The following is a 27676-nucleotide window of genomic DNA, read 5'->3' as shown; positions in this document are numbered from 1 at the left end:
AACCGGTGGTGTCATCAGTTGTTACCAGGAGCCAAGGATTGGGAGTGGCTCTCAAAGGCAAGAGGACAGCTGTGGAGATGATGATGAGCCCAGGCACTGACATTGAGCCTGGACTGGAGACTATCAGCAGAGAGCTCCTTTGAGCCAGAGTTTCCCAAACTGGGACCCCCAGAGAGAGCATCACCCCTTGAGACAGATTGCCCTGAGGAACCAGTCCTCTTTGTGGCAGGTGTTGCATGTTCTTCCTGGCAACATCCAAGGAGAATTAGAAGCTGCCTTGAGTGCTGGGCTCCAGGATAGAGAAGTCCCTCGCCAGAAATTTCCCTTATCCAGAAGGAGTCAGACCTTGAACTGTTCTGCACGACAGTCTGTGATCCTTTCCATTGTAGGGTGTGTTTAATTGTTAGAACACATATAGGTCTGAAAAGACATGCCATAATGGCTGCTGATTTCACAGAGCAAGGAGAACCAGTCGTTCCTTCCCCGGGCCACTACTGTTCTTGTGGGGAAGAGACATCTGCAGGTCAGTCTTCCAGGTGGAAAGTTGCAAGTTCTTCACACACCATCCATTACCTCCCCCTACCCCACCACCTCAGTTTGTAGACAGCGTCTTTCCTTTCCTGACTGGAAAAAAAACAGTTTAGGAGGAGGGGATGAGCAGACAGCTGATAGACTCACAGTGCTGTTGCCATCATTATGTAAGATGCTCCAACTAGTGAAAGTACAAGTAATTAATAGATGTAAGCTAAATAAATTAAGCTATTGATGTTGGATCTACAAACTGAAGAGGCGCACACCCAGATGCTGATGCTGACTTATTACAGGGTGCAAATATTGTGTTCCAATAATGGAAGTTACATAATTCACCATACGCTTGAAAACAACTCTATTTCAATTAAAACAGTAGAACTGATAATATTCCTTTTTTCTTTTTTCTTTTTTCAGTTTTGGGGAAAGATCCCCAGCTTGTAATTGCATTAATTACAAACACGCACACAGTTGAAAAAAAGTCATTCAGATGTAAATGCCCTTAAATGAGAAGAAAGCAATTGGCAGTATAATTTTTGGTTGTTGCAGTTAATGAAACTATTTGATTTTGTTTTAATTGGACTTTTAATACCACAAAGCACTCTCCCAGTGATGAGATTTCTTCAGGAAGGTACCATCCAGCAGTAGCTCTAAGACTTGCAGAGGAAACTCATGCTGTGTGTGTGTGTGCTTTCACAGCATGCCCCTCAGCAGACTTTGGTGTCTCTCAGATTTTACATTTGCCACTAGATGAAGTGCAGAGAGCGGTGAGGTGTTCACCAGAGATTTTAAAAACTCACTTTTTGCTTAACTGTTTATTCCCACTAACACGTATCTAAGCAGGTGCCAGTGGCCTGAGATCCTGTCCTCTCATACAAATCAAGCAGACTTATTGCTGGATCTGGGGTTGAGCATTGCTGTGTGGGAGAGGATAGCTGTACAGTGGTACCTCAGGTTACATACGCTTCAGGTTACATATGCTTCAGGTTACAGACTCCGCTAACCCAGAAATAGTGCTTCAGGTTAAGAACTTTGCTTCAGGATGAGAACAGAAATCGTGCTCCAGTGGCGCGGCGGCAGCAGGAGGCCCCATTAGCTAAAGTGGTGCTTCAGGTTAAGAACAGTTTCAGGTTAAGAACGGACCTCCGGAAGGAATTAAGTACTTAACCTGAGGTACCACTGTATATCTTGCTTTTAGAAAATACAGACAAATCTCTTTGAAGAGCCTTGTGGGGGGGGGGAAGGATAGTTTTGCAATGGTTGTCACTTTTTAATATTTTTGTTCAAGAGCTAGGGAAGCATTCTGTCACTAGAGCAGAAATGGGGAGCCTCAGGCCAGGGGGATGAATGTGACCCTCCATACATCTTTATTGTGCCCTCTAGACACTCCGCAGCCTCGTTCTTATCTCCTCATGCCATACTCACACCAGCCCTGCTTTGCAAGCTCTTGGAGTGCTATCTCTGGCAAGGTTGTGTCCTTGAACCCTGATAATGCTACTTGCTTATATGGATGGAGGACAGAGACTGAGGTGGAGGATCGGGTAACAATCCAGCATGTGGACCAGATCCTTTCTTCCCTCACCACCATCATCCTGCAGGTCAATTTTGATAGGTGGGTGGAGGCATTTGATCCTGTGTTCAATGAAGACGTACTCAGCTGATTAATGGGAGAGGCTAGCTTTCAGACAGGATGGGTCTCAGCATCACAAACTGCTTGATGATGGGCTTCACAGTGATGACTCTCAGCACACACCAGCTGTTTGGCACTGAGAGCCATTTTGTTTTGCTTGTTGTTGTTTTTTTACATTATTGTAATCTATTTTGGTATGTTATTGTTAGCTGCTTTAGGCTTCCTTTTTGGACAGAAAAGCAGGGTACAAATATATTACAAAAATGAAAATGAAGTTTCATAACACAAGATGTTTGGAAGACGGGCAGTTTCTCCAAGACAGAGAATCATGGTTCTTTCATGAACACTACTAACAATCCTAAGGGACAGGTACTAATTCGAGCTGGTCCTAATGGAAAGCACTTATATGATCATATATAAAATAAGATAGAAGGTTATGAGAGAAATTGAATAGAGGCAAAGTCTTTTGTCGAGACAGAGATAGCCCTCACATTGATCTCAAAATGATCGCCCCCCATCAACGCCAAAGGAAATTAGGAATGTTAAGTGCAATGTGATCTTTCCTGCAAACTCAAGGGTTAGTCAGCTAAAGCCAACAGGAGCAAGATTCAAATCCCTGTGCATTTAATATACCATTTAGGAAGTATTGATCTTCTTCTTTTTTTTAAAAAAGATGCCTTTTGGCTACAGTTCAGTGCCAGATATTTGGCACAAAATAAGTAGCCAGTGGTTTGGAAAACAGAGCACAGATAGAAGGATTGTTCAGTTTCTTTCTCAGATATGGTTGGAACCCAGAAATTCTTCCTGCTGAGGAAATAAATCCTTTGAAATACACTTCAGAATGGCATCCCTCCTCCCTTTTAGGGCTGCCACACAGCCTGGGTGTCAACAGGGAAAGAAACCCTGTATGGCCTGTTGGAGATGTCCTCAGCTTCAAATTTAGAGTGAGATGTTTTGAGTGAAATATGGGGTCTTAGACCATGACTTCCTTAGTAGTGCTTCAGCAGTTTTACATTACTGACCACTGATCCTGCCCCCACAAGCATCTTCCTTTTAACCTTCATCTTAAGAGATGATGGTGGTGAAGATGGTATTGATGGCAATGAACCCCAGGACAGTAAACAACAAAACAATACATTAAAAAAAAGAAATTTAAACCATTTAAAGCACCTGAAAACATTTCCAAGCAGTCACACATGCTCCCAGCTGCTAATTTCAAGATTGCCAGGAGCAGGTTGTTCCAGCCATCAAATGCCTTGTTGAACATGAATGTTTTTAAAGATTGCAAGGGTGACTTCTAGACCACCTGTTTAATGAGCATTCAGCCTGATTTGTTTGAAGAGAGATTAGACTACGAAGGCTATTTAGTAAACACTGATGCTGATTTGTTTGTGGGGAGATTAGACATTGTTGCGTTAAGGAACACTTTCCCTCACACGCATTTTCCCGCCACTTTTGTTACCTCAGAAAGCCTGGACTTCTGGGAGAAGCTGGTTTGTTTTGCAGGAGCTCCAGGTCAGCTTTATGGTAATTGCTCAGCCTGAATTTGCCAGGATGTGACTGAATCCCACAAGAAATGAGTGACAGTCTGGAAGTTCCCAGGGATGGCTTTCAAATGCCAGGCTTATGCAACACTGCAGGTCTGTGGCTCTGAGGTCTTTACTAAATGCTTTCGTAAACTTCTAAAAAATTCTTTTGAGTGAAAATGCCTCAGATAGAAGCAGCTTGCCATTTCTTTCTATGACTGACATGGTAAGCAGCTGTACAACTAGGAATGAGTAGAAAGGCCCTTTTCCTTCTCCACCACTATTCTACTCCTTCTGTATTATGTTTATATAATTCTCCAGCTCCTGTTTCTGGATCAAGGTCCTTGTTAAGACAAGGATGAGAGGAATGTTGCTCCTGTTAACTGCCATCCATTGCACACTTACTTGGCACAGTAATGTCCAGAGAATGTCATAGGACTTACTTCCAAGTAAGCATGCATTGGATCAGGTTGTTACAAAATAAAGCTATATATCTATTGAGGAGAAATAACCTGTATTTTTCAAAAAAAACAAAAAACTAGTTAAGAGAGAATATTATTAATAGGAACAAAGAGCAAGGAAAGATGGTAAGATATGTTAATGAAGCAGATCAGAAGGAGAAGGCCCGAATGAATATTCTGTGGGAACCAGAAGTGACAGAAAGGAAAAACTTAAAAGAGCATATATAGTCTTCCCTCATGTTACTTCACCATCCTGTGTGAGAACGGTTCAAAATCCTCATCAGTGTGAGAGAAGAGCCTTCCTTTGCCACTTGAAGTACTAGGCCAAAGGGTGTAAGTAGTTCTGAAATGTATACCTTTCTTCTGAAGGGTTTTTCTTACAAGATTAAAGGCAGCAAGGTTTCTTTTAAGTCTGAGAGAACCTGTGACAAAATAGTTTTGTCTTATATGTGGATGAGGAGTATGCTCCTTTGGAGAGAGTGGAGGTTGACTTGTAGTTGAGAAGAAGGAACCAAGGCAAGCACAACTTCTCATTAGTTTTGGGTCATGGAGGTACATGCAGGGAGGCCTCTCGATTCTCTGACCCTCCCATTTCTGAGAAATGGAAAAGCTACTCCCCCCCCCAAAAAAAGATTCAGAAGCTCCCATTTCTGAGAAAGTATCAGAAGGATGGGCCTGGATTTTTATCTTCTTATATGGCAGCAAAAGAAACACTCTGCAAATATATATGGGACCAGATTGTTAGAAAATAAAGTAATAGATGGATGAGGCAATGAATAACTTGTATAACAGTAACTAGTTGGGAGCAAATATTATTTAAAATAGGAACAAATAGACTGCAGAGGATCATCATTAATTTGCAGGTTAACTCTACATACGTGGAAATAAAAAAAAATCCCTAGAATCTCCTCTGGTTTGTTTATTCTGCCTGGGCAGACACATCTAGCCCTTATTGAACCTTTTTTATGATTTCAAAACTAGGTGCAGAGTCCTGGGTCCACATCATGGCAGCTTCTAAGTTCTTAGGCATACCTCTGACCTAGCAAATATCCACGGTTGGCTGTTTGAACCCAAGTAGCAGTATTACATAGTACAGAAATTAAGATTCACTTCTAGTGAGCTATTTGGAATTGTATCTGCATTTTAGCTGGCCTTCCACCACCACCCCAGTGTGTTTACAGTGATGGAGTAGGCAGTGAGAGATAACCGAAGTACTAATGTTACTGCCACTGAGAAACAAATAAGGCAATTAAAACTTCAACTTGCGCAAGCACACACACACCCTGACTGAGAATTTCTGTGCTGTTTGCTGATTAGCCTGGCTTCTATAATTTTTAACTTCTCTACCCTCTAGAACTGCAACAACCACTGCCCTATAGAATTCAAAATCTGATTGTCGCATTGTCAGATAAATTTACTTACCAAATAAAGAGAGAGGGTGTTACTTTTTCTTATATACTTATTTACTTACTTAATGTTTAACTTTGAAAACTTGTCTTCCACCATTGTTTAATTCCTTCCCCTTTCCCTAACAAGACACATTTTTGTAGACTTATTTCTGGTTGGGGGACTGCATTGCAAAATGAAGTGCAAATTTCAAACAATAACGGCATTTAGATTTGCTTGCTGGTTCAGGAAGTCCAGGCTAAGCAGACTCACATGAAAATTCAAACTGAAATTCTACCCCATTCTTACTTGTGTCCATTGTCTCCAGTCTTTTCCTCCACTACTAGCAATATGAAATGGACAAACATGCTTCATTGTGTTCGTGGGCAGGTACACAACAATAAGAGGCTGCAGCAGTAGCGCCCTGCCTGTCCTGCTGCCCTCCCTAAGCCTCTGTGCATGCTGTTAAATAACTAACTCTTCATTTATATCATGAAAAAATGCTCAATTATTCCATTTTTTTAAAAATGCTAAGCAATATCACCCTTATTTCAGTAACATTCATTTTTGTAATGAATTTAATTATTCTGTTATTGTACTTAATTATTATGTTGCTGTGCCTGTTGTTAACCCACTGAGTGTGCAGTAGTAGCAGAAATGGGGATCTATAAATAAACTTAACTTGACTGACAGCATATTAGCAAGATATGCAATGCACATTTTCTCCTGGCTGCACCTTAAACAGCTGTTGACTTTTTTTCTTAGAGTTTATTCTCTTAGCCTATAGGAAGATGTAAGTCTATGCTGTCTTCATATTACTAATCGCTCATTCATGCAACTGAATTATTAGTAATAATTCATATTACTAACAGCTAATTCATGGTGCATGAAGCCGACTGATAGATTTTTTATTTTTTTTGAGGGAGGGGACAAATAGATCTTGGCTAATGGTTCATCAGCCAGCTGAGCTGTTTATTACATGTGCCGATTACTTGTTTGCATGCAGATGCAAAGCTCTCCAAAGTGGTTTAAGCAGCTGGCAGGTTGAATTGTGATCTCTGCTTATGATGAAAGGTTCACATGATTGGTTTGTTCAAAGCAGATTCCAATTCAGTGATTAAAAAAATTCTCATGTTGGCTCAAGCTCCACAAAGCCAGGAAGCTAAGGCTGATAACTTGACACACCCTGTGATCTGTAATGATGTTGGCTATGGCACCATGTGTGCTTATTTACAACTTACCCTCCATGCCTCCCAACTTTTCCTCAGTTTTTCAGGCCCATATCCAGATGGGGAAGGTGGAATGCCTGGAACCAGCAAAGACATAATCCTGCTTCTGTTTAGCCTTATATATAGCCTCTGAGCCTTACTGTATTGCGAGGGAAATCCTCCTGGGCATAGACCCATGTCTCTTGGTTGTTTACATCAGTCTCTGGCAGGCTGGGTTAAACAGTGAGAGATGGGGGTCTCCTGTGATGCAGTAGGTCTGAGAGCGGCACACATATTTCCTAGCACAATTTTGATTGATGATGATGCCAGTAACAATAAATGTCAAAGCAAGTTTTGAAAATAGCTCACCTGTTTTTCATAGATTGCAAAGATGCATAAGGTGCATCTCGGCTGCGTGGAGGTGGTTCATGTACTGACTTTGAGCAGGACTGGGTTGCTTAATTATTGATATTTCAGTGCATTTTTAGGCCAGCACCTTTTCTTCTCTAAAAGGTTCTCACAGGAATTTACACAGAATATCCTGTTAGGCAATTGAACTCACAAGCCCACAAGCCTTTTTTTGTTGTGAAGTGGCATAAGGAGTGTGGGATATGAAGGACTAATAATAATAATAATAATAATATGCGCTGGAAGAGGTTGCTTAACCTTTCTACTTTTCAGCTGTAGCACCAAACCACCTAGGCCTGTTTTATCCCCATCAAGTATATCTAGATCCAAAGCAAGTCCAGGCACTTATGGAGATAACCAGCCATAGGAGAGCCGCAAGCCATGAAGTCAAAACCAGCATTTTGACTTGAGCCTGGGAATGGACAAAGCAGCTGCACTGTCTCCAGTTGTAGGTTCATAATGCATTCCCACTTAGCAGCTTCAAAGGCAATCCCATGCACAGCACAAAAGGGGTTCCCTCAGATATAGAATCATAGAATTGTAGAGTTGGAAGGGACCACAGGGAGGTTCCAACCTCCTGCAATGCAGGAATCTTTTGCCCAACATGGGGTTCAAACACATGACCCTGAGATCAAGAGTCTCGTGTTATACTATGTTGGACCAAAGCCCACAAAACACAACAGGTTGCTAGTTCTTTGATCTGGGGATCAGGGAGGTTTCAAGTCATGATTGTAGTGTGGACTGAACTGGTTCATGTTCCATTTCAAAGTCTATATGGTCCTTCTAATCTCTTCATATCTGGAGAGGATGCCTTATGCTATGCACCATCTTTAAGTGAGATAACATATGTTTGATTTAGCAGCAGGCTTGTTCTGTACTGGTCCTTGAGTCCGAGCAGAGATCTAACTGGCTGTTCAGTTTTTATCAGCAGATGGAAATGTTTCTAACCAAAACACCTTCCCTGGATAATGTTAAGGGGCTTCAAAATGAGTCACTTGGAATTTTGAGTGCCATGGGCACCAGTCACAAAATGGCAGCTGTGGGGGAGTAGTGTAACACAAAATGGTTGCTGTGGGGCATGGCAAAATGGCTGTCCCATCTAAAAGCATAAAAGGAGACAAGACCACAAAATGGTGCAGGCATGTTGCCCACATCAGTAGCCCTATCATGGGTGGAAAAGCACCTTCATAAGCCACCACAGCGCTCCCTCACAGAGGGAAGTTCTTTGCATCTCTCCTCTTGTTCAGAGCAGGAGAGAGAGAGTGCAATGCAAGAGTGAGTCAGGGCAAACAAGAACTGGGCAGAAAGCACAGTCTCTGGTGCTTTTTGAATTTTTGAGACATTTGCTGACCTCTGGTGTTTAGCCACACAAGACACGTGGGGTGAGACTGGCTATTCCTAGAATCCACCTAAACAAGAACACTTTCATTTACTGTATTTAAGAACATTAAATATAATTTCTATATAGGAAATAGCCACACCAGAACAAAAGGCAACTTGATAAAGAATAACAAAATTTTACTACTGTAACCTGGTATACCCGTCTCCCAATTTCAAACAGCTGTCTTTTTTTATCTGTTCCTTCTCCCTCCTCATTCCTCCTCCCATCATCTCCTCTGGCTCTCCCTTCAACTGTCATTCTCCACAGATGCTCAGCTCCTGTCATTCACACCCAGAGTTCCACCAGACTCCCCTGCTGTCAGTCATTCTTCTACTCTTCTGTCACAGGCTTCTATATGGATTTGGGGCTGTATCCAATATTGGCATTCTGCTAGCAGAAAGCACTTCCAATTTTTGTGGATCCCCATGCCCCCTTATGCAGGATATAGTGTGGGTGTCTGTAGTAGGAAAGGTGGAAATCAGCTAACACTTCTAACAGACACAAGTGCTAAGCAGGAAACAGGCAAGCAAGGAGATACAACCCGGTGTATCTACAATTTCCCTGCAGGTGTTTGTCATGAGCTCCTCAGGTCTGTCAGGATTGGGTTTGGATTGGCAGAATCTGATGCAGGAGGAGGAAGAATTGGGGTCAGGGCTGAATGGTGAGAACTTGGGTTGGAGGAGGGGGAAGATCTTTTTCTGCTCCAGCTTCAGTCACTTTGGAATAGGAAGGAGGGACGGCAGCTATCCCCACCCTCTCCTCGATCTTCCCATAGGGCAGAGAAGGAGGGAGGCTGGGGAGAACCTCAACAAGGAGGGAGAATGAACAGGAGGCAACTGTGACTGAAGAGGAGCCTGAATAGACAGGTGCAACCTTGTTACCTAGAACCAGGTGCCACCTTTGGAGATAGGAGCAAAGCCACCCATCCCAACAGAGCATGTGTTTGGAATCTGAGTGAGTCTTCAGAAGGAGTGTGCCATGTCTGGTCTTTGAAAGCTTGCTGAGCAGGTTGTGGAAACACTCTGGGCTTTTTTCTGCTTCTGTCTAGTTCTGAACTTCCCTGATACTGAACTGTGTCTCCTGAGTCCTTTTGTCAGCTGTTGAGCCTGTACTTGCCTCAATAAGTAATTTCATTACTTACAAGTAAGAGCTCCTGCTTGCATGTTTTGGGGAAGAGGACAGAACAGTTTTGATATTTAATTTTGGGCTGTGGTTTTGAGTGCCTGTTTTATTTTTATCATGTTCTGATTTGCAATTTCTTTTTTGACTTTTGCCGGCTGCTTTGAATACATTCAGTAGAAAAAAATTAAGGAAATAAATATCCGAAGAGAATTTAAAGAAGTAAATCAAACATTTTGTAGATCTACTGACTGACTGAACTGCTTGTTCACAGCTTGTAATCTCCAGTACCAACCCTGCGCCCTACAAAAAGCCACAGAAAGATTATTCATTTCACCCATTCTGGCATTGTTTTCAACCCAAGTGCTGATGTGTCATCCTGCAGTTAGGCAAAATATATTAAGAGTTTCACTCAACTGGTCCAAATGGATGAATGAACAGCCATATATTTCAGAGGCAGCTGCATCATAATCCAATTGTACAAATCCCACAGAAGAGAAATAGATACATGATTCGTGTAATGTTTTAGAGCCTGTGTTCCTAATTATTCCCATGGTATTTTCAGTCAGAAAGAAAGCCTAACAAATCCAGTCCTTACTCATTTTCACAACCTTACTAGCTTGTTTCCTTGTACTGCTCCCACTGAGGTTCATAGATTGAGAGATGCATTTGAAAGATTGGTGGGTATTTGTCTGGCCCTCCAGTAGGTGTTGGACCACACCCCCCATCATCCCTGATCATTGGCTATGCTTGCTAGAGCTGATGGGAGTTGTAGTCCAGGGACAATTGAAGATCCCTCCCCCTACAATCCCCGGAAAAAGCCCAACTAATGCTTACACAGTTGAGCAGATTTTTGAACTCTGGGTTTATATCCAACAGATCCATAGTAGATGTTTCATTTTATACTAAAACAGGCAAATCCAGAAAGATTAAAGTGTGCATTTGATACATATTCTGAACATTGGTGATGGCGTGGTTGCCCACCATTTATCGAAAGATACATGTTATTCCAAAGTGTGAATAACAATTGCAAAAAGTTGGAGTACAATTTAAAACCAATAGATAAGCATGGCAAAACATAGCAAGACCAAAAACAAACAAACAAACAAAAAAACACCTCAGAGGATAGAACAGTTATAAGAATAATCTCCGGTCTGAAACACCTGAACATATCAGAATGTGTCCGCCTGGCAGCAAAAAACTTGTAGTGCCAGGAAAACATCCTTATAGGGGGCATTTCAAAGTAGGAGAGGCTGGCGCACTGCAGTTCAATGCAGCCACCACCCTGACACCAGCAATGCTGCGATTTACTGGGGTGGTGCCATGGCAAGGCATCAGCAAGGCTGGCAGTGATAGGAGTGCCAGACTAGTTGCATCAGCTATTCCTGTTCCAAAGTCCAGGCACCACCACAGAAGAGGTCATCTCCTCTGTTGAAGCCGAGCAAAGATATTAAGGTGTGTATGGGTGTACAAGAATTAATGAGAGGATGTTATTAAAGTGTCAACATACAAAGAGAAAACAGTATGATTTCAATTTTACTGTTTGCTTCTTCTTCTTCTGTTTCCTTTCCCTTTTCCACAAACCACTTTTGAGATGAAGTGGAATTTCAGAATCATGTATAAAGCCCCCCCTCTCTCTGGGCTCATGTCATTAGTTCCTGTACTGTCCTGGCCAGGGGAGAAGCTTCAAGCTTAAGTGGGGTCATTTGCCAAGGTCAGAGTCCAAGGATACCAATTTACATTCACAGTTTAGGCTCTGGGGAGCAAGGTCAGATCAAGTATGGGTCATTTCCCAGCAAAGCAAAGCCTGATGAGGCAAAGCACAGGTTCAGATATATAAGGTGAGGCAAACCAGAAGTTAAGGCATGGAAGCCAATCTAACAAGGTGGCTAGCACCCTGGATAGCTCCAAGCAGAGCCAAGGCATTCTTGAATGTTGCTCCAATCAGCAACTCCAGACTAAAGCTCTGTACACACCATATACCTAAACCACATACCGCGTCCCCAAAAGGAATTGTGGTAACTGTAGTTTACTCCTAACAGAGCTGCAGCCCTCAGGATTCTTTGGAGGAGATGTCCTTTCAATGTATGGCATATATGCAGTCTAATGCTTAAATAGGACCACAGCTCACCCTGGCCTCTTAGAAGCTGTGTTTGTGGGAGGGGGGTTATTAGTTTGTTTTTGTTTTTATGATGTATTTTGTGTTCTCATCATGTATTTTAATGTTGCGAACCACCCTGTGATCTTCCAATGAAGGGTGGTATGCAAATTTAATAAATAATAATAATAACAACACGTTTATTTTAACAAAATTTATATACCACATAGCTGTGGTGTAGGCCTTTTCCTACCTGGTCCTGGAGGGCAAGGCCCTGACTGACTCCAGCTACAAAAGCTGAGGCTGCTGAACAAACTCTTTGGCTGGGGTATTATTTTAAGCAGTTTTGTTGTTGTTGTTGTTGGGGGAGGGTTGTTGCTATTATTGATATTAACTTTTTGTATCTCTGTTATTAGCTCTTGTTTTGATTTATATGGAAATGGTTCAATTTGACTGTGCACATTTTGATGTGTTTTATTTATTGTTTAAATTTGTAATTACGGTGTTGTTTTTTCATGCTGTAAGCTGCCTTGAGCATGGTTTTAGCCATGGAAAAGCAGTATACAAATAAAATGATGTATGTATGTATGTTGATTGTAACAAAACATCTAAAGCAGTTCACAAGAAATATTAAGATTATCAGTAAACACATTTAAAAGCAAGTAATTAAAACGTTTTTAAAACAGTTGAAATCAGCAGTAAACTAAAAAGAGATTAAAGTACACCAACTTCTACTTGTCTGGGTAGGCTTGCCTAAACAAAAAGGTGTTAAGCAGTTGCCCCCCCCCCCAAAAAAAAAAAAACCAGTGAAGGAGCCTTCCTGGTGTCAATAGGCAGGGAGTTCCTGTAGGTGTTGCCACACAAAAAGATTGATTTCTGACAACTGCAGAACAAGTATTATGTGGTATCTGTAACAGTGCCAGTTCTGCAGATTGAAGTGGGCACATATGGGGTATCATCCCACAAATAAACTGGTCCCAAGCTGTTAAGAGCTTTATATACCAATGGTATATATACTGAAATGGAGGGATATTTATATATGCAACTAAATGAAGAATATTTATTTATACTTCTCAAATCTGAATTTTGTAGAGGAGGCTTTTCCTTTAAAGGGTGATGAAGCGTTGTAAGCCAATATAAAATAACAACAGCCCTAATTTCCATATCTAAACAAAAACACCAGAGTGTAGTGATTCTAAACCTATACTTAAAAATTACAATACTGTAAATAACCATTAAGACTACTTGGCCTATATTCAAGTCAATTGTTAATTGCACTTTGTGTTTAAATCTTCTTCTGCCTCTTGTTGTTGCTTTGGTAAATCAAAATATAGTCTTCTGGCCTACTTTCCTGGCTGAAAACTAGGATACAGGAACACACATATAATGGGGATAACATTCAAGGTAATATAATAAGCATCATTTTTTTTAAAACCCTGCTATAACAAATATAATAACATTTCAACTCTATGCACACTTACCTCAACTCAATAGGTATATATAGGATTGTATTTCAATTGTCTCAAGGTTTAGAATGTGTGGGGAATTTGTGGCTCATCAGATGTTCCTGGATTACAACTCCCATCATCCTTGGCCATTGGCCATGGTCTGGCTGGACTGATGGACACTGTAGTCTAGCAACATCAGGACAGCCACAGGTTCCCCACTCATAGTTTAAAAGAAAATGAGAGGTCAAGCAGGCTTTCTATATATTTACCCATCCAGGAAACTGCCTTCCTCACTCTTTGCTTCCTGTAACTGGCAGAAGTTAACTGCCTTCCAGGAAACTGCCTTCCTCACTCTTTGCTTCCTGTAACTGGCAGAAGTACGGTACATGTCAGGGTGCCCCCCAATCTGCTGATGAAACTAACTGATTATTTCTGCTTTAGTTCCAGAGAGCAAGATAGCTTCCTCCAGGTACTGCCCAGGATTCAGGCAGAAGGTACCAAAGTGGTGTATCAGCAAAGCAGCTACATCATCTACTCATGAACTGCCTGGTGCTTCAGGTAAGGGGAGATTTGTGAAGCGTAGATAGACTTGACGCAATGTGAAGAAAAAGTGGAGGGGGAAAGCCTCAGCAACTAACCTAGGAGCCTGCTTTCCCCAAACTAAAATTCCAGGAACTGTCACCTCAGTTGCAGCTGCAGGTTGATTTTCTCATTGACAAAAGTCTCCAGGGTTTCCTGCCTAAAGAGATGAGGTAGCCCCCAGGGAGAGGGCCTTTTCACTGGTGGCACCCTGAGTTTGGATTGCTTTCCCAGTGAGGCTTGCCTGGCATCTACCTTCAGATCTTCAGACTAGTGGGAGATTTTTTTATTCTCCCAGGCTCTTCAGAAAACCCATGGAATTATTTTTAGCTGGGTTCTAACTGTTATTGTAGAATGGTTCTGTGCTTCTTGTGCTGTTTCCTCCCCCCCCCCTTTTTAATGCAGATAATTGTATTGATTTTAGTGTTTTAACTTCTTTATTGTTATATAATTTATTGTCCTCAATTTTGTGTGAACTGCCCAGAGGATGTTTTTGATGGGTGGTCAATAAATGTCAGAATGTGAAAAATAATAACCGTAGGAGCACTACCATAATATAGGCTCACAATGTGTAGAAAGAAAATGTAGGACATTTAGATTGTAAAGTTCAAATAAAATAGAGGAGGGGAAGCAGCTTAAGATTCCTTCCTCTGGCTTTAGTGTACTGACATAATAGCCTTCTTTCTAGGCTGAGCTATTCTAGAGGCCATAATATGCTATTTTCTTTTCTTTGTATACCAGGGTGGGGGAAGCCTTTTCAGCCCAACAGCCACATCCCCATGTGAAAAGTGGGAGGACCCCCTCCCCCCACAACACATTACACACTCATACATGTCCACAAACCAACTCATGCATATACATGCACATCCATCCATTCTCACACATAATACAGGGAACACCAAGTTTTTAATATTACCACTCTTCAATTAAAATTCAGGTACCAGATCAGGCCAGCTGGTGATACGACTAGCTTTCCCCCCTCCTTCTGAAATATTTAAACATTTGGAACAAATATAATACATCTATTGCTCTGGCATAAGAAGCTGAGGTTTCTGGAGATTTGCACGTGTAGGTGCTAACAGAGAGGATTTTTTAAAAACCTAGGCGGGACTCTTGTTGTGACGAGGAATCCTCCATCATAATTACATCAATACCTAGAATTGTTTTGGAAAATAACATATGCAAGTTAAAGACAAATATTATACTTTTTTCCTTTAACATGATTAAACTCCTTTAAAAATGTTTATATTTATATTTGTGTGCTTCAGTGGGAAAATGTAGATGTACTTTAATATTTTGTAAAATTAGGTATAAATAGCTACATAAAAGCAAAGTTATAAGTGAGACGTAAATGAAGAAACCGAAGGGCATTTGGAGAAAAGGAAGCCAGTTTGTCATCAATACAGTTCGTTCACTCCTAGGGAATTTAGCCAACACATATGGTTGTCTAACAGGGGGTCTCAGAACAGCGAGTGATCATAAGAACCATATGTGCTAGTGTACCAATGAACAACTTGGCTCAGTGTGTATAACATTTCCTGTATTTTTCAGAACCACCTTGCATTTAAATAGATACACTGTCAACACATTGCTGGCTCGATGCTATATTCATCTACTTGTGTTAGCAGCACCTAAAGCTAGAATACATTTATCACTTGGGGTGTTTTAAAGACTGAAGCAGCCTTGATGTGGACTGAAAATTATTGACCTATAAACGATCTTAACAACCTTGTTTCACAGGGTTTAGCAAGCTGCATTACTGGTTTGAGTCTCGCAGGTAGGGCTCCAAGGTTGCACAACATTGGACACAGTGGGGCTTACTTCTGAGTACACACATAAGATTGCACTCTAAAGATGGCATGTTGGTGCAACAGCACTCCATACAAACTTCACTACTTACTGCACCAGTTTTGCACATATCGACTAATGGCTGTGTTGAGTACTCATCCCATGTTCATATCTTAACCTACTTCCCTTCAATCAACATGAGAAAAGGGGAACTGTATGTAGCCAAGGAACAAAATGTCTCCAAGGAGAGAGATACTGCATGAGAGCCATAGGTTTAAAAAGCTGGCCTGCAAGCTTTAGATTCACCAACAGAAGCCTTAGTTAAGTTCCCTCACCCCCCAAATTTAAACCACATATTTTGCCTTTCTACCAATATTGGCTTACAACAAAGCTTTATCAGAGAGAGATGGTTTTAAATTAATTAAAAATGTATTAATTTAAAAATTATCTGAGGCCTTTAAACTGGGAAAGCTCAGCCGGTAGAGCATGAGACTCTTAATCTCAAGGTTGTGGGTCCAGGCCCCACGTTGGGCAAAAGATTCCTGCTTTGCAGGGGGTTGGACTAGATGACCCTCATGGCCCCTTCTATCATTCCATGAAAAATCTGTATCTTGTCTTTTTGTCACAAATGGGACCCTCAAGACAAGTAACAACCAACATGATGATCTTTCTTTCCAACAATAAGTGGAAGGTTTTGCTTATTAAGCAGTAAGTTGTGTCACACATCTTTCACTATTCCTCAAAAAGGCATCAACATGGAGGTTTGGGAACTATCCAGATTTATTTACACTCTCTCTATATACCACTCTATATACACTCTCTAGATACACTCTCTCTATATGCATACACACATAATGCTTTTTTCTTTAAAAAAATGTTTAGGAGTACAGTACTCTCATTTTCCTACTCATATTGAAATACTGCCCCTCAATGAGGCTAAACTTAGATTCACAAGATGTTTAGGAGTATGCGTACCCCTGCACCCCCTCCAGAAAAAAGCACTCACTCTCTCTCTGTATAATTTTGAAATATTATTTTTTTACAATAATAATTCACTCCATGATTAAATACAACATATGGAGCAAAACACACACTCCATATTACAATCCTGTAACACATGTTTAAGATTGCAAATCCCATAACACATGCATGAAATTGAAATGCAAGGATGTGAACACCCAGAGCCTTTAAGTGAAATGAGCAACAGGGAATATTGAAAGAATGACAGCAGACTCAGAACTAGCTGAAATCTGAATGGACAGATTGATTTTCTGCGCAAATCCATTGCTTGACTCTGGGAAAATACTATTGAAAAGGCAGTTCCATCTGTGGCTTTCCTATAGTCTGAGACATATACTGCTTGAAAAGCTTACCAAGAACAGTGGTCCAGATTTGAAACTGCAGTAGAAATTCACTGCTCAGAAGCAGTAGTGATGTCGGGTCAGGAGGACTTGGCAGAAGTCCAGTCCACCCCATCAGTGGAAAGACCAGGAAGGTCCTCAAATACACCAGGCTGCAAGTGAGCAAGGTAATACACATTACTCTCTGGTGAGAGCATCCCCATCTAAAACGAACCAATTCCACTATTGCTCAGAAAAGATTAACTTTCTTTTGGTTACATGTTGTTTCAAGCACTTTGTCGAGAGACAATGTATGCATTATAAAAATTAATACGTAAGGCAGGCCAGCCAGCCATATATATTTGTTGTAGCTCATGACTGCTGCCTATAAGCCATATCCCACTTTTTTATTAAACAAATCCCTCCTTTGCGCAATCCTCAGTGATGCCCTGAAATGGTGTGTGCAGTGTGTGTTTAAAGATTATGCAGAAACTGGGTTTGCAGTGACTGAGTCCTGGGTGCAGAGGCAAGCCTTTCACATCTCCTACCCTGTACAGGAGCAATTTGGACACCTGTTTCCTCCTTGCTTTCATTTTCCTCCCTGCTGCTGATAGAGCTGCTCTATCTTGGGAATCAGGGGCTTGCTGCCAATTAGGCTTGCTATAACAGAGCTGGATTTTATTTTTTTATTTTTGGGGGGAGGAATATTGACAAGGCTAATTGCTGGCCTATTGGCAGCAGGTTTAGTGCTTTGAGCTGCATGGAAAAGGATTTTAAACCTCAGCTTGCCAGGTGCCATGTTAATGTACTCTATCGTAAGATATAGCACCTATATATGACTTTGCCAGCAAACATCATTTAAAACATTTGATACCTTCCTGCAAGGCAGGAAGCGTTACACTCTGTAAGCATTCCCTGGGACTCTTTCTTTCTTTCTTTCTTTCTTTCTTTCTTTCTTTCTTTCTTTCTTTCTTTCTTTCTTTTACTACAGAGCCACACATTCTCTACAAATTGGAGAATTAAGCTGCTGGCGCTATTTCCAAGGAATCCAGCAAAGTTTCCAGTATTTTGAGACTTCACACATATAAAAAAAGAGTCTTTGCGCTCTGCAATGGGAGGAAAGACAAAATAAAAATTCAAATGTAGTGAGTGACTACTTTTAAAGTTCTGGAAACAAGAGGGGTTCTAGAGTGGTATCTCTGTGGACATTGTATCCAGCTGTTTCTGAAGAATGGGGACCATTGTTGGAAGAGGAACACATTTCATTTTCAAAATGAAACCATAGGCTCAGTGTCAATGGTTTTGAAAAATCAAGGTGCAGGGGATCAGCTGTGTATCATAGCCTCTATTTCTGAGGACCATCTCTTGCTACTGAATTTCTGCATGAGGTTAGGAAGACAGGAGCACGTTTGTGTAGAGAGGGTGGTTAATAAGAACTGGGCCATACACACAGTGAACCAGCAGCCCGAAACGTGAGACACAATAACAGAGATTGCTTTGAAGAGGATTTAAACGGTACACTGCTGCTCTTGGGATGTGTAACGAGATGAGAAGGAGGTGCAGCTTCCATTTGAAGAGGTGGACTGATGCTTTTCTGGCATCAGACTGATCACAGGGAAGAAGGATTTTTGTTGTCCCAAAGGGAGAGGAGGGCTAGCTCTACCACTAGGCAGAGTAAGGTGTCTGCCTCAAGCAGCTGATTCTGAGTGTCATGAAAAGGCAGCAATTGACAATTATTTGACTTATTGTTGTGGGAAGTTAATTGGACTCAGTGCTGCCTATGCGTGCTAGGTTGTTTTTTTGCAGCCTCCACATGGTGCTGTCCTTATCAAAATGCTGTCCCTTATTATTTCCCCATTTAATCTGAATTTGCCATGTAAAAACAAAAACAATGGAAATGGTAAATATGGATTAAATGGAGGAGGGGGATGGAATGGCATTTAAATGGTATGGGGTTAAATAGGTAGGAATGGCACGCATACAACAAAGTGAAAGTCCATAGTTGTTTTTTTAAACCATATATTTCGAAAATCTCTATATAGTGTTTGGGACAGATATAAAAACTTAGTGCAGTCACAGACACCTTGGTGGCTGTCACCTTTAGAGGCTTTTTCAGTGAAGAGAAAGAATATGGAATCAAATTGGGCAACTTATAATGAAATTTTAAAGGAAGAGCATAACCTACTCAATTTTTTTTTAAAAATGGAAAAAATCAGATATTGGTGGATTGGTTATAATACTACCAATTAAATGATGTGTTTAAAATAGACAGGAAAATAATAATAATAATAATAATTTATTATTTATACCCCGCCCATCTGGCTGGGCCTCCCCAGCCACTCTGGGCGGCTTCCATAAAAACCAAAAATACAATAAAATATCACATGTTAAAAAATTGGGTTTGAGAAAGAAACATCAAAATTAGAAAAATAATTACTACAAAACAAAAAGAAAACATTATCAAAAACCTATTGACTCCTGCTGGATTGGGAGGTCAAGGATGAAGAGATCAAAGATGTGATGGTCAAATGGGAAAAAGGTTTTGGGTACTCCATACAGATGGAGGATTGGGAAAGACTACGGCAAAAAGATTTAAAATTCACGGCCTGTTACACAATAAAAGAAAAATTTATGAAAATGCTGTATAGGTAGTACATGACCCCCAGCAAATTGGCCATAATATATAAATCAAAGTCAAATCTATGCTGGAGATGTAATTAAGGGGAAGGAACGATGTACCAGATGTGGTGGGATTGTGACAAAATTAAAAAATTCTGGAACACTGTCTACAACAAATTTTTTAAAAAAAGTTCAGACAAAATTTTGAAAAGAAACCTGAAGCCTTTCTTCTAGGCATTATGACAATTGATAATACAAATGACAATAAAAGGTGTTCCTATATGCTAAAACAGCAGCAAGAATGTTAATCGCTAGAAATTGGAAGGGGGACAGGACACCAACAAAGGAAGAATGGCAAATGTTTGGTTTTTATATGTGTACAATATATGCTAAAGAGTGAATGGAATACGTATATGCTAAAGAGTGAATGGAATATGTATATGAACAACCAATTTAAAACTCAATAAAAAGCCATTAAAAATAGGTAGGAATGGGATGACAATTATTATTATTATTATTATTATTATTATTATTATTATTCCCCACCCATCTGGCCGGGTTTCCCCAGCCACAGCTTCCAAAAAAATATTAAAATACAATAGTCCTTCAGATATTAAAAGCTTCCCTAAACAGGGCTGCCTTCAGATGTCTTCTAAAAGTCTGGTAGTTGTTTTTGCCTTTGACACCTGGTGGGACGGCGTTCCACAGGGCGGGCACCACTACTGAGACAGACAGTTTCTTGCAGTGAGGATTAGAAGGCCCTCGCAGCTGGACCTCAGTGTCTGGGATGAATGATGGGGGTGGAGACTCTCCTTCAGGTATACTGGGCCGAGGTTGATGTTCTGTAGATTCTGTCAAAAACTTTGAATTCATGAGCAGCACTGAGTCCATATCAAGCTACTGGGCGTGGATGCGCCTAAAGGCATTTGTAGTATTGGCTGCCTCAGATGCCAGAATAACTTGGCCAGCCAAAGGTACTATGAATCCTGATGTAGGGAGGGTGGTGCTGTTTGCTGTTCTGCCTGTGGCAGCAAAATACCATGAGCTGGTTTTGGGGAAGAGAAGTGGTGAATGAAGTTCCAGTCCTTTAGAAAGATGAATACTAACAACATCAGTGAAATACCAAGGAGGGAAACCTATAGCAAGAACCTAAGTAAACTCAAATACAATGTTAGTAGTACAGTTACAAGTTGCTCTCATATCTTAGGGTTAGTCCTGAAAATATTGATTCTTTGGCATGGTTCATATGTTGTATGAAGATAAACCATGGTTTAATGCAAACATGCAGGCTCCTGCCTGGGGAGAAGATTGCAGCTACTCCATTGCACTCCCACATGCATGCATGACATCAGACACAATCCGTATCTACCCTGCAGTTTCTTGAGCAATACTACTGTTTGATGCAGTTCCCCTCAAACCAGCTTCCATCCAGTTTGAAAATGTAAGCCACATTCACTTCACCGTTAAATGGAGGTGTGTACATTTGAGAGAGCTGTTGCACATGTGCAGATGACACCTTCAGGAATAGGAAGGGTTTGGAAGGGTTCCAGGTGCAGGAGAACCAAACAGGTAATGAACATTGGGTAAAGACAGCCCCACACCCACGCCTCTGATGTGCAAAGCAACATGCAAGAGTGACTTGAAATGCAGTGCGGGAGATAAGCACCAATTTGCATTTTCAGTCACTAATGTGGATATAGCCAGAGTGTCTCATGGGAATCCAGGTTACTTGTTTAGCTTTCTTTGGATTAACCATGAGCTATGCATAACCGAAGTTTGATCTTGGTTTATGGCTCTAGGTTTGTCTGGGAGAGCTAATCCATGAGCTTAGCTCAGCTCAGTGCTGCCGCAAAATGACTGGGGGAGGAGTGAAATGGCTGCAATCTCCTCTCCTGGAAGCTAGATGCTCACTCAAGCCATGCTAAGCCATGGTTTGGCACAGCGTGACATGGGAACCAAACTTCTGACTCTTAACAGGATATTTTCATGTCATCTTTATGCCAAAGCACCCCTGATCTTCACAATCCCTGTTTCCAAATAAGAGCCTCACTTAAATGCTGTTTTTGTTTCTAATTCATGTGTACTGTGGAGATCACACTGGGGATCTGCATTATACAGGACAGGAGGATCAGAGGCAGCATCTGAATATTCCGCCTCAGATAGCAAAATGTTTTGGGCTAGCCTTGCTGAGGTGGTAGAATTCTGGATTGTACCACTTCACACTGCAGACATAGGGGTGTGAGGTGTTTCTGAATGCTCCCCTCCCCCAGGATAGAAATGCTAATATAAAATTTATCCCATGCAGCCAACTACATAGCTTAGATAAATATATAGTACAGGTCTCTCCTTGATGTGCTAGTTGGATGTACAGGATTTTAAAGGAGGCAACATTAAAAATAGCTTCCCCTCCATCTGCAGTGGTGCAATCCAGAATTCTATAACTTCAGTGTATGTTGTGTGATGGGTCACCACTGTATAACTAGCATCAGTGCTGCCTCTTTCCTCCTTGTATGGGGCATGGCTTCCAGGTGAGAGGATGTTGCTTCTGTGAAGGCTTGAGAGGCCTTCTAAGAGATGCTACTGTAATTGACCAGAACAAATTGTGACCCACCTAGCCAAATGTAACCCTTGCCCAGCACTGTAAAAGCAAGACAAGGGGTTGTCAAACAAACAAACAAACAAACAAACAAACACCAACAAAACTGTGGGTCACAGTACATAAACACTGGAATGAGTTTGGCTTGGTGAATCACATTTTGCCCAAGCTGGCTACTTTGCACCCAAGCACATTGTGAGGCGAAAAATAAGTAGGCTTGCCAGGTGAATGGTAGCCAAATATGTGTTGAATCCATAAAAAGGGTAAGGGGATGATGACTGCGTGATGTCTGAAAAATTACAGATATCAGCATCTCATACCATGTTCTACTCAGGAGGAGACAGCTTAGCCATGCTTGATGGTATGAGATGTCACAGTGTATGAGTATTTACTCCCAGATAAATAGGTACAGGAATACAGTTCTGGTAAACCATACAGAGCACTCAGTAGTGTCTTGTTATACAACCTCAGCAACAAAAGCATGACTTCACTCACCCACCCATTCCCCCCACCCCCCTAATCACCCCACTTTCAATTTTCTGTGGGGAAACAAACAATTGTATATCTTTTAACCCATCTCTACCTGTGACTTCCCATAAAAACTGGTTCCTCCGCTGCACTGAGGCTTGAAAAGGCCTTCTAACAGCAGTGCAGGGAGAGGAAGGGTGAGTAGGGGGTACTGCAGCCTAAATAAGGAGGCCTCAGAGGCTGCATCCTGCCAGTGGGCTAGCAGTTTCTAATCCTTGCCCTAGCTCAGGGCTTTCTAAACTTGGGTCTCCAGCTGTTTTTGGACTACAGTTGCCATCATCTCTGACCACTGATCCTGCTAGCTAGGGATGGTGGACAACTGGAGACCCAGTCTGGAGACCCAAGTCTGAGAAATCCCGTCCTAGCAGCTAAGTACAATAGAATGTAGGTCTCATTCATTTTGTTGTTTAATGTGGATAGTAAGCTTCCTATACCTCTATTCATTCTCCATTGCCCGTATGACATTCTGCTCTAAATTGCTACCCTCCCACACTTTCCCCTCCCTCAATCCAATCTTTTTTCATACCTTCTCCTTGGTTTGAGAAAATATGAATTGAGGAAGGGGAAAGCATGGGAAGGAAGTAATTTAGAACATGCGAACAGCAGAGAATTAATGGAGGTAGAGGGTAGATGAGCCCTTATTTATCGCAACCTTGTACACCCATGCTTATAGTCTTACGGAAACCCTAAGGCAGCTTCCAAAAACATAATGAATTAATAAATAAAACTCATTCAAAATACTGCAGTATAATCAGCTTAAATAAAAAATCGAGAAAACTTCACAGCAAGACACTAAGCTACAAAGCAATTCTTGAAGAGCCAAGTTTTCACTGGTCTCCAGAGGACAAGCAACTCTTGAGCCAGACTGGCCTCCTTTGATAGTTGTGGTGCCTAAAAAGGCTCTGTCTTTTTTGCCCACCCATTTGAAATAGCAGAGTTTCAGATGCTGACCAGAATACACAAAGTGGGTGAGGTTGCTTTTAAGAAGCCTGGCCCCAGATCATTTACGGCAGCCTTCACCAACTTGGTGCCCTCTAGAGGTGGACTACAATTCCCATCGGCGCCATTCAGCATAGCCATTCTGCCTGGAGTTCATGGGAGTTGTGGTCCAAAATATCTAGAGGGCTGATTTAGGGTCTTAATGGTAAGCACTGGCACCTCAAATTGAGCCTGGAAACAAACTGGTAGCCAACAGCATTGAAACTATTTTTGAGTTCTAGGCAATATGCGGCAAATTTCTGTTAAGAGTCTGGCTAGGGCATTTTGAGCCAACTGAAGCTTCTAAGCCATCTTCAAGGGTCGCATTAGTGCCACACAGAGTACATTGCTGTAGTTCTACATACTGTGCGAAATTTTTGTGTTTGTTTTCAAGAAAAGAAGCATTGGGAGAGGGAATTCAGAGTAACCAAGCGGTAGGAAGTAGGGCGGCTTAGCCCTTCTTCTGCTTGAAACATCTCTGTTCTAAATCACACACACAGCAGAACAGCTTCACCTCTTTGGGATTCAAAGCTTACTAAACCATATGGAGTGGGGAAGTAGCCGGCGGTGAAAAGGCTAAGCAAACTTTATACCCCTTGCTTCCCTCTTCCCAAAGCTGCTTTTATATAATAATGAAGTGATGTGAACAGGTAGGCCCCACATGAAAAGCACTCCCAGGTCATGTTTGATGGCAGCAGTGCCAACTTGGGCTCCAGCCTGTGGGTGCCCAGTGCACATGCCCCATGCCGTGACATTATGGTGTCACACTGTGATGTCATGGTGGCGCAGTGCAGGATGTGTGCTCTGGCGCAGTGGTGACACCTGGGCTGGGGCTTGTGCCTCTGCCATGGGGCCTATGTTGAGGTCTGCTGTGGCTGTGAATGCACCCCAGAAGCACGTCTGCAGCCACTGTGGGCCCCAATTGAAGCCCTGCGGCCTGAGCGCTCCACTGGAGTGCCAGAGGTAAGGCAATGGTTGGCAGTGACAAGGGGCAGAGGCTGGGCAAAATTTTTGTGGGTGCCCAGGCTCCCTGGAGTGGGTGCCACTGTTTGCTGGTCTATGCACCAGAAAGCCCTTGTTGACTATGCCTTCTAGATGCTGTGCAAGTGTAATATACAGTATAATGAAGTAAATTCACGTGTCACGTGATTTCATACATCAAAGTGTTTTTCATGGAAGAAATGTATAAGCATCACTTAAGTATAAAATACAAAAAGGGATTTAATATTGATACAGGGCTACAGGTGGGGATGTTTTTTTCAAAGAAGCTGGAGATATCGTGGGCAAAGAGTACATTCTAAAAGTGAATGAAATGGGGCAAGTTATCCAAATATAGAGTTCTCCCCATTTGAATCCCCCCTGCAATTAGAGTTCTGTAATTTTGCTGAATGTTTACAAAATGTAATGTGTAATGTTTTTCATGACTGAGTTGTGTGGCCCCAGAACAAAGGAGACCCACTTTCTCTGTCCACACATGGTTGTAATAGTGACAGCAAATGTACAAATGAGCATATGAGGCTGATAATTGTCCAAGGCAAACAAGTCAAAGGCTAGCCTAGGATTTGAACAGAAGGTGTTTTCCTCCTTCCAGATAGGATGCTTTAGGCTCCAAGCCTAACCCCACTTATCTGGGAGTAAGCCCCATAGAATTCAACAGGAATTTCTTCTGAATAGACTGGGTTAATATTCTAGCTGCAACCGGCTTTTGTATTCTCCCGGTCAGCAATGCGAATGCAAGTTATACACAGTGGCTCTCATTTCCAGAGGGGGATCCATCTTAGTTGATTGCAGCAAAAACAACACAGAGTTTAACACATTTATGATGTGTTAAAGCTCTCTCCAAATCATCTGCAGATAATTTCATCACATCTGATGAAATGCACTCTGTTCCCCGAACGTTTATGCCATAATAATTGTGTTTGTTTTTAAGGTGCTACAAGGCTCTTTGTCAGTATCCTTGGCTAGCATGCACATTTGATTTAAATCTGTCTCTTCATTTTTTGGCCCCACATAATCTTCACAGGCACACTGTACATAAAGGCAGTGTGCTACAGAGGGGGGGGGGGGAACAACGCAAAACCCAAGGTTTGATCCCAGGAAGCAATTGTTCTAGATTTCAGTGGGGCCTATCCCATGTTAAGTATGCTTAGGATTGCAGCCTGAGCCCTACACACTTTACATCTGCACCTGAATTCAGTGGGGCTCGCTACCAAGAAAGTGTGCAACCTGATCCTAAGCATGATCCTCCAAGCCACTCATTTCGACGGGGGGTGGGGGCTATGTCGAATCAAGCATGCTTTAGGATTTAGCCTTGCTGCCTACTCCTAGTCCTGTTTTTAATCAGAAGAAGAGGGGCTGTTGGGTTTCAGCGGGCAGGGGGAGGGGACCGCTTGCTCGCAGGTAAATAAATCCGAGTTGGAGAATCGCAGCCTCCAAGAGCGAACAACAACAACAACAAAAACAACAACAACAAAATAGACCACCTTTGCTCCTTTAGATCTAAGTCCAATGCTCCACCGCCTCGGTTGCAAGAAAGGTGCCCAGGAGGGGGGTGCACGCCCTGGAACGAAACGCTGCCCGTATTGTCTGTAAGAGACAGCCCTCAGCATCCCCCAGGAGTGGAGCAGTTTGGACTCCGCCTAACTGACACCGAACTCCCCTCCCTCCCACTCCGCTCCCGTGCTAGCAGCAGCAGCAGCAGCGGAGCATTTTAGCAGAGCAGCAGCAGCAGCAGCAGCAGCATCCGCCCTTCCCCTCCAGCCCTGACAGTGCACAGAGCCTGGGAGCTGTAATCCTGAGCTGGCTGGCTGGCTGGCTTTGCTGCTCGGTCCTGCCTGCCTGCTCCTCGCCGCCGGAGAGGATGGGCTGCCCAGGGCTGCGGAGCACCTTCCCCAGCGCTTCCTAGGAAGGGACCAAAACAAAGGCAGCCCCTCCGTGACTAGCCAGCCCGGGCTGGGGTGGATGCGAGCGACCATGAAAGGCTGGGTCTCCTCCTCCTCCTCCTCTCGCTCTCCTGCCGTGGCTGCCTCTGCTGCTGCTTCTCCTGCCGCCGCTTCCCGAGAGCTGCTGGCTGCTGCTGATGATCAGAGGACTCCCGTGTAAAAGGAGGAGGAGGAGGAAGAAGAGGAAGAAGAGGCGGCGGCGGCGGAGGAGGAGGAGGCGAGGCGTGCACGGGCTGCCGCTGCCCAAAGGTGTCAAGGTGCTGGCGAGGCGAGGGGGGACATGGCTTCTTCTCCGGCTTCGCTGGGGCCCCGCGGCCCTCGCCCACCCACCGTGCCGCCTCCCATGCAGGAGCTGCCCGACCTGAGCCACCTGACGGAAGAGGAGAGGAACATTATTATGGCTGTGATGGACCGGCAGAAGGAAGAGGAAGAGAAGGAAGAGGCCATGCTCAAGTAAGCCAGAGGCCGGGCTGGCAGGCAGTCCTCCACTCCCTCCCTCGCGCACTCCATTCATGCACTCCCTCCTTCGCCGCGGGAGGGAGGGAGGGAAGGTGGGGGAGCTGGTGCTCCCGACAGGGCGAGGAAGGAGAGGCGCTGAAGCAGAGGCAGACTTTTTTATGAATGGCGCAAGGAGGGAGGGAGGGATGGAGAGGGGTGCTTTCATGCTTGCTTGTGGGTCACACTCAGGGTATCTTTCCCTCACTCCTCATAGAACTTCCTATGCTCTTCACTTGGAAACTCTTCCTGCACCTTCTTCCATGGCCTCTCCTAAATAACTGGCGTGGAGCGGGGGGGGGGGGGGAGGCGATGCGTAAACCGGAAGGCAAAGGAAGGCGAGGTCTGTGAATGAATGGGGGGCCAAGCCATGTGTATGTGCTTCTGAAAGATAGGCTGGACGACAGGCATTCCCATCCAACCTTTGGGAAGAATTCCTCTGCGAATAATAATAATAATAACAACAACAACTCTGCCTATTTTGGGAGGGTCCGATGGGGTGGGGTTTCCCTAGGCAGAGTCTTCAAAAGTCCGTGCTGCCCCCACCTGGTTGAAACGGAGCCCAGCCCAGCTGCCGTGGGACTTTGTGGTGTGTGTGTGCCTTGTTGTTAACATCAA

The 27676-nt window shown here is 42.8% G+C and overlaps 2 protein-coding genes across 27 annotated transcripts in view; one reads left to right on the top strand and one right to left on the bottom strand.

Annotated features, from left to right (window-relative positions):
* ASRGL1 (asparaginase and isoaspartyl peptidase 1) overlaps nucleotides 1-26226 on the bottom strand; it is a 77334-nt gene extending 51108 nt beyond the window's left edge. The window contains exons 1-2 of one of the 5 annotated variants that reach the window (XM_028722755.2): nucleotides 26105-26226; nucleotides 16934-17073 (exon numbers count right to left, since the gene is read on the bottom strand). In XM_028722755.2, coding sequence (XP_028578588.2) covers nucleotides 16934-17036 — 103 coding nt within the window. In that variant the 5' untranslated portion in view covers nucleotides 17037-17073; nucleotides 26105-26226. Of the gene's footprint in view, nucleotides 1-16933; nucleotides 17074-26104 lie in introns of those variants that run through there. The other 4 variants (XM_077926256.1, XM_028722756.2, XR_003705810.2 and 1 more) reach the window with 4 other exon arrangements.
* Nucleotides 26227-26338: 112 nt separating this feature from the next.
* Nucleotides 26339-27676, top strand: part of RIMS1 (regulating synaptic membrane exocytosis 1) — a 233230-nt gene continuing 231892 nt past the window's right edge. For all 22 annotated transcript variants that reach the window (XM_028722747.2, XM_077926251.1, XM_077926230.1 and 19 more), the window contains exon 1: nucleotides 26339-27016. In XM_028722747.2, the coding sequence (XP_028578580.2) occupies nucleotides 26844-27016 (173 nt within the window). In that variant the 5' untranslated portion in view covers nucleotides 26339-26843. The remainder of the gene's footprint in view (nucleotides 27017-27676) is intronic.

This window comes from Podarcis muralis, chromosome 3 (assembly GCF_964188315.1).
Source record: "Podarcis muralis chromosome 3, rPodMur119.hap1.1, whole genome shotgun sequence".
Lineage (NCBI taxonomy): Eukaryota > Metazoa > Chordata > Lepidosauria > Squamata > Lacertidae > Podarcis > Podarcis muralis.
This window is presented reverse-complemented; position numbering and strand designations above follow the sequence as displayed.